Genomic DNA, 13458 nt, shown 5'->3' with positions numbered 1-13458 from the left:
CGGCTTCACTCTCTTTAGATGGAGTTTAGAGGCAACGTGTGCACACAGCCATATCCGTAACCACATGCTGTTTAATTGCCGAGTCAGTAATTAATGTGGTCAACGTTGAATTAGGCCTGGAATCCAAGGGGGAAGGAAGAAAGTAGCCGTGTCTCCTCTGCGTGTTAAGCACAGAAAAGCCGCTGACAGGTCCATTGTCATGCATGTGATGTGACGGCCGTACTAATGGCTGCGGCCCGTTATTTACGCGTAATGGGAAACTAATTTGACGTTTTCTGACCATCCTTCAGTGACTTTCCATTTATACTTTTTTTTCCCTCTCTCTCTCTTCAAGGCTGATGTGTGAAAATAAAAAATATCTTCAAGAAAATGGCTTCCAGTGTATAATCAGGCTGTGCAGATTACCAATGCATATCACTACTGTACTCTCTCTCAAAGGCAGTTTCTTTTCATTCATATTCAGATGAATATTTTAATGTATTATCATTATTTTTCTCGCCGACTGCTGTGCCATATTCAGCAAAAGATGGAGCAATGCGAGCAACTAGAAACCGTTGAAGCATTTCAGCAAACTTTGAGTAGGTTTTCCGTGTTTATTTTTCCATCTGAAATCATTAAATCTTCTATAGACGATCTTCCTGTAAATCCCACCCTGGTTACCCCGCTCCACTCTAAAGCATAAAGCGGCCTGTATTTAACTCCGCTCGTAGGGGCCTGAGCCCAATCATGCACCTTCTCCCGTCAGGGAGCAGCTGGTGTGAATTTACCCTAAGCCTCCAGACACGAGCAATCAGTTGTTCCTAGCAGCACACCTTCTACCCCCTCTAGCTGGCTCTGGGGAGTGCGTGTGGGAGGGATGGGGAGGGGGGGTGTTACATATCCACACAGGCCCGTGTCTCAGTAATAAGACTGCCACTCACTGACAGGCAGGTCTGACAGCTGGCTCTGGGTCATGCTGGAACTGCGAGTACCTTTATGCATCCAGATGAGAGCAGGTCTTGATTTGACGGCCAGGATTTTTAAACAGCACGGTTTAATGCTTCTAATCTCATTCCTCCATCCCTCCAACCGGAGACGTGCACACAGATCAAGAATGGGGTTTTTTTTTTTTTCTTTTCTTGAGGCTTTTTTCTTTTATTAGATCATAGTTGAATACACCTTAAAGGTTTAGCATCTAAAACAAAATAATAAATCGCATGCCAATGTATTGAGGTCCTATACACAGGAGTGAGGTAATCAGAGAACCGCGCGCAAAACAGACCAGTCATTAGTGCCCAGTAACAAGCCATATATATATACTGTATATATATTTATATATCACAAGATGTTTTGTCAATAAAAACAGAATAATATCTGCAGAACTGTTATGGAACATTAATGCTGGCAAATTAGCTAAATAAGCCCTATTTTTGGGATGACTTCATGTTTTTAAAACCAAAACACTTTTTTTTTTTCCATGGGTTAAAGGCATTTGTTTGGCTGCAGTAATAATATCCCAGAAGTCTCCACACAGTTCTGACTTTAGATCCATCACTTCCCACACAGTGACTCAGCCTGGCACTGCTTTTTGCTTTTCTTGAACGGATAAAATAAAGGGTCTTCTTTTTTTCTTCTTTTTTTCCCCCTTTGTAAGCTTCTATTTTGTTTCCATCAGATGATATGAAAAGAGAATTCTCTGCCTCGCTCATTCCAAACGCTCCAACTTTTTAACAGCAGAAGAGATTAAATGAGTTCCTCCTGCCGCTGACTAAGACGGCAGGTTGTTTAAAAAAAAACAAAAAAAAAACACAGACCTCTTGCAAATATAATCCATGAACTTGCTGTTTTGAGGGGGGAAAGAAAAACTGGGCTTTATTGATTATTGCCAACAAAGATCTGCAACATATCTGTGTTAGTCCCCCAGGGAGCCCTGCCTTTCGTCTTTTTATTTTTTGGTCTCAGCTTCAGCTTTGTTCATCCGCTCGTGGTTAGGTCATGTCTGTCTTTCCATTACAAACCACCTGGGCTTTTCTATCTCCATTAAGTGGACTGCTTTATGCACCAAAACACATCTAGTGTCTGTCAACGGGTTTATTTTTTCTGTTCTGGTGTTAATATTTTTACAGGCTTGTGGGGAAATTGGGCCTGTTTTAAATGATTCCTGTGCCTGTATGTATGTGAGGAGGATGGACACTGTTTTATGTTCATCTTTCTTTTCTTTTTTAACTGGAGAAGGTCACTCAGTGGTGTCTCAGCTGTCAAGCAGAGGCAGACAGGTTGTGTGTTAATGACTATGCCTTGTGTGTTACAGATACAGTGTGGTGGTTGAGGGTGAACGGGGAAACAGGCCTCATATCTACTGCCTGGAGCAGCTGCTGCAGGAGGCGGTCAGTACAGCACACTGTCCTTTCCAGTCACTAATGAGCCTCACACGTGTCCTAGTACACAGCATGCCCAGGGGCGCGCACACACACTCCCAAACACACGCAGGAACGTAGGACCTCGTGTCCTGATACACACATGTTTTGCTTCACTGATACCGAGTGTTGGTTTAGGCAATGAGGCTCTCAACTACCACCGTTCCCTTTTAATTGAGCGTAGTACGCAGAAGCTTAGCCAAAACCGAGTCCAGGCGCGGAGAGGCTCTCCGAGATTGATCGTATCCATGAGAAATGAAGCGTTGCCAGGAAATGACGCATTACTCATTCTACATGTAGTGTAGACAGCAGCGCCCGTGCACCACATACAGGTTCAAATGCTGTCTTCCTTGTTGAATGCAACAATAGATTGTTTTACTTTTCTCTTTTCTTTCTTTTTTTTTCTTTTTTTTTTACCACTGCTGCCCACATTGAACAGATTATTGATGTTAAGCCCCCCTCTGTGAGGTACCTGCCTCAGGGAACAAGAATCGCAGCCTACTGGAGCCAGCAGTACCGCTGCCTCTACCCTGGCACCGTGGTCAGAGGTAAGATCAATAAAGTGCTTTACGCTAACTTAAATGGCACATTGACCACCGTGGTTCATAAAGACATGCTGTCTAACTTCTGCCGCTCCCAAAAAAAAAAAAAAAAAAAAGCATAAGTATTTTCTGTACTCCGTGCACATAACCTTTCGGAGCGGAATCCTGTTTAATTTCGTTTAATCTCAATTTTTTTCCCGCCAAAGCTAACAGGCATGCCAGAGGAGGTGGGAGAGTCCAGAGGCCACGAATGAATGATGGTGTGGTTAGCTTCGTGCGGCCCTCTTGCTTCAATTATTATTTATTTTCCCTCCCACTAAGTCAAGAGAGAACTGGGGGCTTGTCCAAAAAAACTTAAATGGGGGTTGTAACTGCTGCTCCTGTCAGCAGATGAGAATAAAAAGGCCCCTCAAGAAGCAGTATGGAGATGTATGCTGCTGCATATTAATCTTTCTCATTTTTCCGTATCTGCAGGGAGCCCTGACATGGACGAGGTGGACGACTTAATAACCGTCGAGTTTGACGACGGGGACACCGGTCGCATTCCGCTGTCCCACATTAGACTGCTCCCTCCGGACTACAAGATCCAGTGTGAGTGTCCTCTCGGGAAGTGGGACAAACCTGGATTTATGCTAACGGCCCGTCTGAAAATGTTGTTTAGTTTGGAGGCTCTGCAGCCACTGATTCGGTTTGCTTTAGCTCTTGAGATGTGAAGAGCCCCAAGGTTGTGACTAGTCAGTGCATGCATTCATGTAAAGCATTAAGAGCCTGCATTAAATAAATATTAAGATCATTATCTGCGGTGAGAAAAATAAACTGTTTTGTTTGCTGTTTTTTGAGGGTTTTTTTTTTCGGCTTTTGCAGGTGCAGAGCCATCTCCTGCACTTCTGGTGGCTAGCACTAAAAAACGAGCACGGAAGGGCAGTAAGGACGTTCCCGAGAGTAAAGAGACGAGTCCGAAAACGGCAGACGATTCTGCTCTGAAGAACAAGGGGAGGGGGAGAAAACCGAAGCCCAAACCTGGTAATGCATCTCCCTTACTTTAGACATCATAAAATTTCCTGACAGCTGATGTGTTTCTGAGTAAAAGAGCCAGCAGTCCTGGAATTAATAAAGTAAATGTCTGTGGCTCGAGAGGGGGATATTTTGGGTGGTTTCATGGATATTAAGTAATTTGTTTGTGGTTGGGAAGAGAAAGGCTTCCTGGCAGAATAGGGGCAATTTTAGCTTCACTGCATTCCATGTAGGTCATCTGTTGAGGCATATTAAACTCCTCCTTCTCCTCCTCTCTGTCCCACTTTCCAGAGCCTGAACTAGCTCAAAAGGAGCATGAAAAACCTGACCAATCAGCCCCTGGACCCGTGCAGGAGAGACCCCTTACCACCCTAAAAAGTGGCCCACTCCTGAGCAGGAAGAGTCAGCCTGCCAGCCCCTCCATCCCAATACCTGCTGAAGGCCAGAAGAAAACTGCTGTAGCCAAACCCCCAGCCAAAGTACACTCACAGCCCAAGCCTGTCTACTCATCAGCACTTTATGGAAAAGTTCTCTCTGTGGATCTCTATAACGACCCATCTGCTTCGTTAGCTTCCTTTATGTCCGGCAGTGAGAGCGGGAAGGCGAAGGCTGTCAAAAGAGCCCGGAAGAGTGAAGATGAAGGAGCAGGGTTTGGGGTGAAAACACAACGCAAGCAGCCTCAGACAGAGATCCTGATCAAGCTCGACCATGAGGGCGTGATGTCCCCGAAGACCAAGAAGACCAAAGCCCTGATGATGATGGAGGGTCAGAATCGCACAAAGAGGGACAACAAAGCCGTGATGGGTGTTAACTACACTACTGTCACCTCCACTACCCCTACAGACAAAACACTGAAGCCCAAAACTGAGCCTGAGAACATTATTCCGGACAGCGTGGCGTCCTACGGTATCCGTAAGCTGGGGAGCAGCACAGAGAGCCGTGTAAATGTAAAAAGCTCGGGAGAGAAGGAAGCTCAATCGGAAAACTGCAGCAGCAGTAGCAGCAGCAGCTCAGAGTCAGACGGAGAGGAAGAAACGAGGACCTCGTCGGAAACCAAGGCAAAACAGGACAGCAGCTCCACCAGCTCCCGTGCCTCTAGCCCCACCTCTTCTAGTTCCTCCAGCAGTAGCTCCTCTTCTACTGCTGGATTTAATTCGTCGTCATCGTCCTCCTCCTCGTCCTCGACCACTAGTGATGAGGAGTCTTCCTGTAGCTCGGATGAGGAGGCCCCTGCAGATCCCCAGCCCATGTCCCCTCAAGAGCAACCTCCAACAGAGAATGAGGAAGAAGACGTAGAAGAGAAAGCAGAGGTGAAGACCGAGCCTCCACCCGACACGTCCAAGGTCCAGAAACAGCAGGTTCCTCCCAAACAGCAGGCAAAGCAACAGAAGGTGAAGAAGAGTGTCGGCCGGCCGAAGAGGAGAGAGGGCATCCATCTGCCCACAACTAAAGAGCTGGCGAAGCGACAGAGACTGCCCTCGGTGGAGAACAGGCCCAAGATTTCGGCTTTCCTGCCAGCCAGACAGCTGTGGAAGTGGTTTGGGAAACCAACCCAGGTTAGTCTTAACATTTCTACAACATTGATTTAATGTAATGCATTTTTTGATTTATTCTTTTATTCAAGAAAGATCTACTCTTGCTTGTCTGCACACTGCTTCTTCTTTAATAAACTCAGAATTAAAAGATATATATATATTTTTTTTTTTTTTGCAGAGACGGGGGATGAAGGGCAAAGCAAAGAAACTCTTCTATAAGGCCATTATGCGAGGCAAAGAAATGATCCGTATTGGAGACTGCGCTGTTTTCCTGTCTGCTGGACGGCCTAACCTTCCATTTATTGGTCACATCCAGAGCATGTGGGAATCATGGGGAAACAACATGGTGGTTCGTGTCAAATGGTTCTACCATCCTGAGGAAACCAACCCTGGAAAAAAACTTCATGACAAAAAGGTTACATTTCCTACATTTTTAAAAAAAATCCAAGTCAGGATATTTTCTATTTATTCTACATTAGGGCAATGTATTTATCTTTTTAAAAAATGTCCTGCAGGACTTGAAACCACAGACATATTTTTCTTTGTCCTGACAGAATTGGGATCAGATGTCTGGAAGGAATCTTGCTGCTGTTCTGCAGGCGTCGAACCAGAGAAAGGATTTCATGGAGGTGAGTGTGTTTATTCAGTAACGTAACACCGTCTCGCTTCCAAAATAATTGAAAAAAGTAAGAATGTGAAATATGCTTCTCTGTGCAGCGGGCTCTGTATCAGTCGTCTCACGTTGACGAGAACGATGTTCAGACCATCTCTCACAAGTGCTTGGTGGTTAGCCTGGAGCAGTATGAGCAGATGATTAAAACAAAGAAGTACCAGGACAGTGAGGACCTCTACTACCTGGCTGGCACTTACGAACCCACTACTGGTATGATTTTCAACACTGACGGTGTTCCTGTCATCTGTTGAGGAGCTCTTTTATCACCTGGCTTCACCGCAGGAATGAGCTCGTATCTTTTCGGATGATGACCGAGAGCTAGATAAATGTTTCGAGGCTTTCTCGATCAAATGAGTTCATGGTGGTGTTCCAGAACGAGAGCATCGTTCGTCTTGGCTGAATGACACATGAGGACCGAGACTGATTGTAAGCATGGACTTGAACATGGACGTGAAATGTGTTTCCAGCAGTATTTAAGTTAAAGTACGTGTGAAGAAGGCAAATGCCGTGGAGTGTGACGCTAATCAGGTAGCAAAGGACGGCCCGTTCCAGCTCTTGATGCAGTATATATCGACAAAAGCAGTGCGGTGAACAAATCGAGCACCATTTCGAGAAAGGAAAATGAGTGTGCGTGTCAAAATCGTCTTTAAGGTCAAAAGTCTGCACAGCTGAGCTCTTCCGTCTCTAGCTGTCAGAGTCAGCATCACGGGAACTCATGCAACACAACTCGGTGGAACTGAATCTGCCGGAGAGAGGGCTGCTACCAAACCAACTTCACAGGTCCCGGCTTGCGGTGGACGTGATTTAGACTGACAGGACATGTCACACTTGCTACCCCGATCCACCTGGAGAAGCTATCCGTACCAGCACTCGGCTGTCCAGCGACCTCCTGGTAAAACCGCTGGAACTTGACACGCGTACAGCCGGTTAATGAATTCGGGACAGCTGATATACAACCCTGGACTCTTAAAGCTGCAGCCGTACCGACGCTGGCACTCGTCCCGCCCTGCGGAATGTTTATTCACGAGAAAGTGAGTCACCTTTTTAGCCCCCGGTAGAAAGATCCGCTGGGAGATTTTTACAGGCGCGTGTTCTAGCCAGCAAGGCAGAAAGGGCTCTCTGTACGAATCGTGCGCCGGCGTGGTCCAAACTGCTGTACAGATAACTACAATTGTACATACACTATATATACATGATATAAACACATTTTATTTTCATGTACAATAGGTTTATGTGAAAGTAACTTTTTTTAAAGTGGTAAAAGGAAAGAAAAAAAAGCTTTATTATACTGTGAATCAAAGAGCAAAATTAAGTGTAAATTAGGAATTATGAGGATCTCAGCATTTGTTACTGGAACTCTGAATTTCAGATATATTTACCCACTACATTAACGATGCAGTGTAATTTGAAATGTACTTATCGAGGATACTATTAGAGGACATTCATGGTTTTCGGACCGCTTGTCCGGTTTTTAAACAGAAAGCACTTAATTCTACCCCCTCCCCATCTATTCTAAGATGAATTTCCTTTGACAATCCTCACCGCAGGTTGACGTGATGTGATTGATATATATATATATATATATATATATATATATATATATATATCATTTTTTTGTGGCTGTCAGCTGTCCGGAGCGGTCACTGCCTGGTCAACCTGTTGCTCTTTCAACCCCTCAGCAAACGCGTGTTTGTGTGTTTTTTTTTTTCTTGTTTTGCTTTCTTTTTTAAAGCATTCCTCTCAACCCTTCCCCAATCTACTCTTTCCAGAAGCAATTACGTCTCATGCATAAAAGCACTTTGTTAGAATGTACTAATGGCAGAGCAGCACCGCAACGTGACATTCAAGAGAGTCACCGGAGAAAGAGAGAGAAAGTGTGTGTGTGTGTGTGTGTGCGTGCGTGCGTGAGATCGGACGTTTGCTTCCTGTATGTCTGATTTTCGTATCTTCCCTCGCTCTCTCTCGGTCTAATTCCTGCACACGGCTGCTGCTCGTCTACGCTTAAAATACTTTAAAGGGAAAGTCCGAGGAGATTTGTTTTTCCCCCACAATTTCACCATCGAGGCTTGTTGAGTCGTAAACAGTCGTTCTGATTGGCTGGATGGAAAATGCAGCAGGTTTCTGTAGAACATTTCATTGTGAGTCAGAGGTGTTTATAAAGACCGTGATGGGAAACGAATCAAAAAATTACCTCAGTGATTATATAAACTGGTCACAATTTTATTTCCTGTGGCCTTTCGGACTGATTATTATGGGATGTCTCTCTCTCTCTCTCTATCAAGAGTTTGTCACGCATGCTCACTTATCTACCAAACCATTACAGCCACAAATGGAGACAAACGTGTATGATGTTTGAAAGGGAAATTTGGTTCCAAAAAACATTTCAATAAATTAATCACCATTGTAGTCCTATTACATAGACAGATCCAGATGTTTCTGATAGATCGCATAACGCTCTTGTGAATACAAAAAACTCCTGGTTTCTACAACAAACAAAACACCTCCTCATTTCTCATCTAAACACGCTGCACGACTGTTTACTTTCCATCCAGTAAATTATACAAAAGTTATTTAAAAAATCCGAATTCTTCTTTAAGCCCGGTTCTTCCGAGGCCGAGTCACTGTTGGCCCAATTGCAGAGATTGAACGTTGCTTTTTTGTAAATAGGTCTAGCTGATCTTGTTTTCCAAAGAAAGAGCCAGACGTCACCAGAGGCTCTCGCCAATACAGGACCAGGCTGTTTATTCTCTGCTCCTCTAATCAAGACCAATCAAACATATTTGATTCATGGCTGGTTTCTGTCTAACACTCATTAAAAATAATAATAAAAAAATAAATAAAAAACAGATATTTTGTTTTTGTGCCTTCTGCCATGGTCTAAAGATTGAATGTAGTCTAATGTCTAAATATTGGACATGTTTTTATGTCTAGAATAATGCATGTATTTCGGAAAGTGTTCCTTGTGAGAATGCCTGGCCTTTCGATCGCAGCCTCCGCTGTCTCGGATCTCTTTATCACTATGGGTTTAAATTTTCCCCTACCTCTTTTTTCATGGTATTTTTTTCTGTACATTCTCAGTGTTTAAATAGATTTCAGTCTGTCTGCCTTTCTTTTTAAATGCCCGACGGTAACGATTGCCGTTCTCGACTAGGTGGCCACTGCACTGAGAGGGTGCGGGTGAGAGGGTGTGGTCGGCGCCTACATCTTTTTCACGCTGCCTCCTACTCGGTGTCGTAGGTCAGCCAAATGTGCTTTATTATTATAGTATAGTAAAAAAAATGCCCAGTTCTGTACACGGGACCGTGCTTGCTCTGACTCGGCAGGACAAGCAAAAAACAATTCAAACATTTCTTTAATCATCTTCCGTTTTTTTGACTTTAGAGGAAGGGAAAAGCGAGAGCGAGATTAGCGAGGGAATGGACACTAGAATAGTCTGGGATTTATCAAACCCAGAACAATTTAGGCCTGTTCAGTATTTCAGAATTTCTTTCTGTTATAGAAATACGTTGACACTAGAGAGAAAGGGAGAGACTATATTGCGACTATAAATTTAGTCCCAAATATTTCTTTTTGTCCCGTTTCGTATATAACGTTGGCCGATCTCTCTTAAAGAGATGATATCTTGTTGATATTCAATAGGTTATTTCTTAACATGTTAATCATCATATGTGGTCTTGAGGTAAATTGTATATTCTGTTTTTGTATCTTTCAGGTTCTGACTTTTTAAGAGTTTTTTTTTTTCCTGATTAGTTTGGTTCGAGGATTTATACCAGACCCAAAGCCGACTAAAATGGTGCCAAATAATCTTTAAGCCACCTGAAATCTAAAACGACAACAAGGGAACGCGATCATGGTCCAAAACCCGGTCTCATACATATATATATATATATATATATATATATATATAGTGTAAGATATTTGTCTTTAGGAAGTTGTACAATTTAAGTGCCCCTGAGAACAAACGTTTACTTGGAGCTTGAGTCAAGCTGTAAAGCACTTTTTAAAATATTTTTGTCTGCATGTTGTAGAAACAGAGTTTATGCATTTAGGAATAATATTAGAGCAGAGCGATCCACTTTTATTTTGCTTGCCGTGAGTGTGAGATGTCGGCCTTCCCTTGGCTCCGCGCTCGGGGTCATTAAAAGAGACAGTGGCCTCTGCTGGTAGAAGTTTTGTAGGGTGAGCTAGTCGCTAAGTGTCTTCTGCTCTGTGTTCAGGGTCGTAAATGGCCGTCTCATTTTAATGAATTAACTGGCTTGCTAGAAGATATAAAAAAAAGCTCTTGTATAGCAGAGACAGATCTTTACAGGTCTTGCTGTTTGCATGATTCTGTTGGCCTTTTTGCATTTTGTCTCTCTGAAATATTGTCAGAGTTTTTTTTTTCTATTCTATTCTATTGACGTTCCCCCTCTCAGAACAATTGTCCTCCGTGCTTAATGTGCAATACTGCTGAATGTGGTTTCTCTGAGGTAGCTGCTAGTGAGGGATAAAGATTGTTAGAGAGAGAGAGAGTGTAAGTGTGTGGACTGGAGGCTGGTCCTTCGCTGGTCTTGGTCTGCTGGTCCGTCAGCGTTAGTAAAGTCCTGTTACACACGAGAAAAAAAAAGCTATACTTTTTAAAATGATTTTTAATTTTGATGATTTTTTTTTTATGAAAATGTAAAAACATTGAAGTTTTGTAAATTGTCCTTATGAGAGGGGGATGTATTTGTACACGCATTTAATCCTGTAAAAAACTAAATATATAACAGCATACACTTTTGAAAGATTATGATCCAGTCACTAAAGAATTCTGTTGTGTTTAAACTTCACCGGCTTTTTTTTTTTTTTTTACTGAAAAACGCTTAATCAGTGTTCTTTCCCGTTCTTTTAGAATTCAGAATTTTTGTAGTCCATCAATTAAAAACATCATGAAAACGACTCTGGCTTCAAGTGCTTTATTTATGCTGTGTTAATCTACTGTTTGTTTATGGGTCAATGACGTGACGCCCCCTTTTTCTGTCCGGGTAAATTTTATTTTGCAGAAAAAACTAAAAAATACATAAAAATTTCTCATCTACTTGTTATACCTTCTTTACCTACTAAACCACTCTAACTTCTCCAAATTTTTAAGTTTTTCATAATTTTTCTGCTATCCGAAGTGCCAAAACACCATATGGGGGACGACCGTCCGGCCTTGACTTTAGTTAGGACAACTGGTTTAAAAACACTTTAAATCAACTTAAATATATCTCTTTTTCTGGTTGGCATAATTTTAAACATGTTTTACATCCATTGACAAAACTATAAAGCATTTGCTCATATATTTCTATCATGATATACAAACGAATGTTGTCCGAATTATGTTGATTCTATCCATTTTATCCGGGGCGACCATCAACAAACCACAATTTTGGGACCTTTATTTTAATAAACATCTCAAGGATGGGATACTGCATCAGCCAGACACAAGTAAAGACCCCCTGGAAACAACTGTATAGTAAATCAGTCTCTCTCATATAGTAAGAAAAAGCTGTTTTTTAACGGCTGTGATGTCGTAGTCACTTTTGGTCATCATGTGGGGCGACCACCCCAAAACTGTGAATTATAATTTTTTTCCACAAATCTATATTTTGATGATAAATTTGATAGTGCTTTGTCACTAGAAGAAGCTAGTTTGGTTTCTGAGGCTAACTGTTAGCCTGTTATACTTGAGTGAACTTAAAAACATCATATGGGGCGACCGAGTATCCTGTGGGGCGACCACTGCTAAATGTGTTAAATGATAGATAGATATATGTCCTATATTTGTAGTTTTCATATTCTATACATCAATTATATACATACTGTAAAGTATAATTATTTGTATATTTTATCTTTTATTTTCTAAATTCAGCCATTTTCCATTCCTTTTATAGGGATAAACATTTATTTTAACTGGATAATGAAGGAGACTCTGATATTATAGAATAAACTTGTGAAATAATGGTTTTCATAAAATGAAAGGGCACTAAAGTTTATCTTTCTTCATCAGTTTATCTACTTACTGATATGAGTTCAACTAGTCTTAATGATACATAAAAATGTGAATTCTGAGATATATTACGGTCGCCCCAGATGACTTTTTTTAAGGCTATGTTTTATTAACTTAAGTGTAAAAACACTAAAATGACAATTTTTTTGTTTACTTTTCTTTATAAAGGCATGTGTACACTACATTCCAAATGTTTAGAAAATGGCCAAACATATCCATATTTTTGGTATTTTAAAATTGGCCTATTAAAAAGTCTTATCCGTCAATGACCCTTATAGTTTAACTGAAACATTAAAGAAAACGTCTTGCATGTTTAAGCAATATCACATAAGATCGAGTGCTGTTGTGCTGAATATCGGGTCATCAGGTCGTAGGCACGTAGGTGCAGCCGTGCTGATATTCACCCTGACCTTGAGTGCGATAACGCTTTTACACAACAGTTTCACAAAAATTTATAATCAACAGATTATGATTTGTTTCTTCATTTAACCAGATAAATTGCCCCGCCCACACATATCCTTCCGCACCTGGTGGAACTAACTTACGGCGACTGGCGGAGCGACTGATGGTCAGTGTAATTAACAGGAGTAAAAGTAGTTTTAAATTCTTAGCCAAATAGTGAGGAGAATAAACCATGGAGTCCTGAGAAACGTCACAGATTTCCTTTATATTTCCACTTATATTACACTTAGAACCTCAGAATCCCAGAAGAGCATTATATTGTAATGGAAATATGCTATTATAATGCATATTATACTTCATTTAAAATCGTCCCCCTATGTTTCTCAGCAATGATGCAAAATTGATAGAATGTAATGCAACCAATGTATGTTGTATTTTTTATGAAGAGGACAATGCATGGAGCGTTTCTCTCCACCTTATCAATTTTTCATAGTTCACTTGTGGTAAGCATACTGCATACTGCAAAGGTTTTACCCATTTCACTTTAATGATACATGTGGAATGCGGAAGTAGCATTTAAAATCTAATGCACATTTATAGGGTTATTGCAGGTACGTTACCAACATGTTAAAGGTATCTTATAGAAATAAAATCAGCTATGACTGCAGGTGACTTGTAATGTATTTCTGGCCCCAGGGGTAATAAAGTTTAGTTAATTGCTTATTGGCGGTGTAGTGCTTAGCACTGTGTCCTTATGCCTCCAGGGAGAAAGGTTCGATTCCCACCTCCGTGTACTTGGTGGGTTTCCTCCTGGTGCTCCAGTTTCCTTTGTGCGCTCCAAAGACATGCAGAGTGTTGTGTGAGCGTGTGCTTCTCTGCCCAG

The 13458-nt window shown here is 41.8% G+C and overlaps 1 protein-coding gene across 2 annotated transcripts in view; it reads left to right on the top strand.

The window, feature by feature from the left end:
- The window catches only part of tnrc18 (trinucleotide repeat containing 18), a 66862-nt gene extending 55782 nt beyond the window's left edge, over positions 1-11080 (top strand). For both annotated transcript variants that reach the window (XM_053493480.1, XM_053493479.1), the window contains 8 exons: positions 2291-2366; positions 2836-2944; positions 3413-3529; positions 3803-3961; positions 4244-5508; positions 5666-5902; positions 6042-6116; positions 6205-11080. In XM_053493480.1, coding sequence (XP_053349455.1) covers positions 2291-2366; positions 2836-2944; positions 3413-3529; positions 3803-3961; positions 4244-5508; positions 5666-5902; positions 6042-6116; positions 6205-6411 — 2245 coding nt within the window. In that variant the 3' untranslated portion in view covers positions 6412-11080. The remainder of the gene's footprint in view (positions 1-2290; positions 2367-2835; positions 2945-3412; positions 3530-3802; positions 3962-4243; positions 5509-5665; positions 5903-6041; positions 6117-6204) is intronic.
- Positions 11081-13458: the final 2378 nt, after the last annotated feature.

Source organism: Clarias gariepinus, chromosome 3 (genome assembly GCF_024256425.1).
Source record: "Clarias gariepinus isolate MV-2021 ecotype Netherlands chromosome 3, CGAR_prim_01v2, whole genome shotgun sequence".
NCBI lineage: Eukaryota > Metazoa > Chordata > Actinopteri > Siluriformes > Clariidae > Clarias > Clarias gariepinus.
This window is presented reverse-complemented; position numbering and strand designations above follow the sequence as displayed.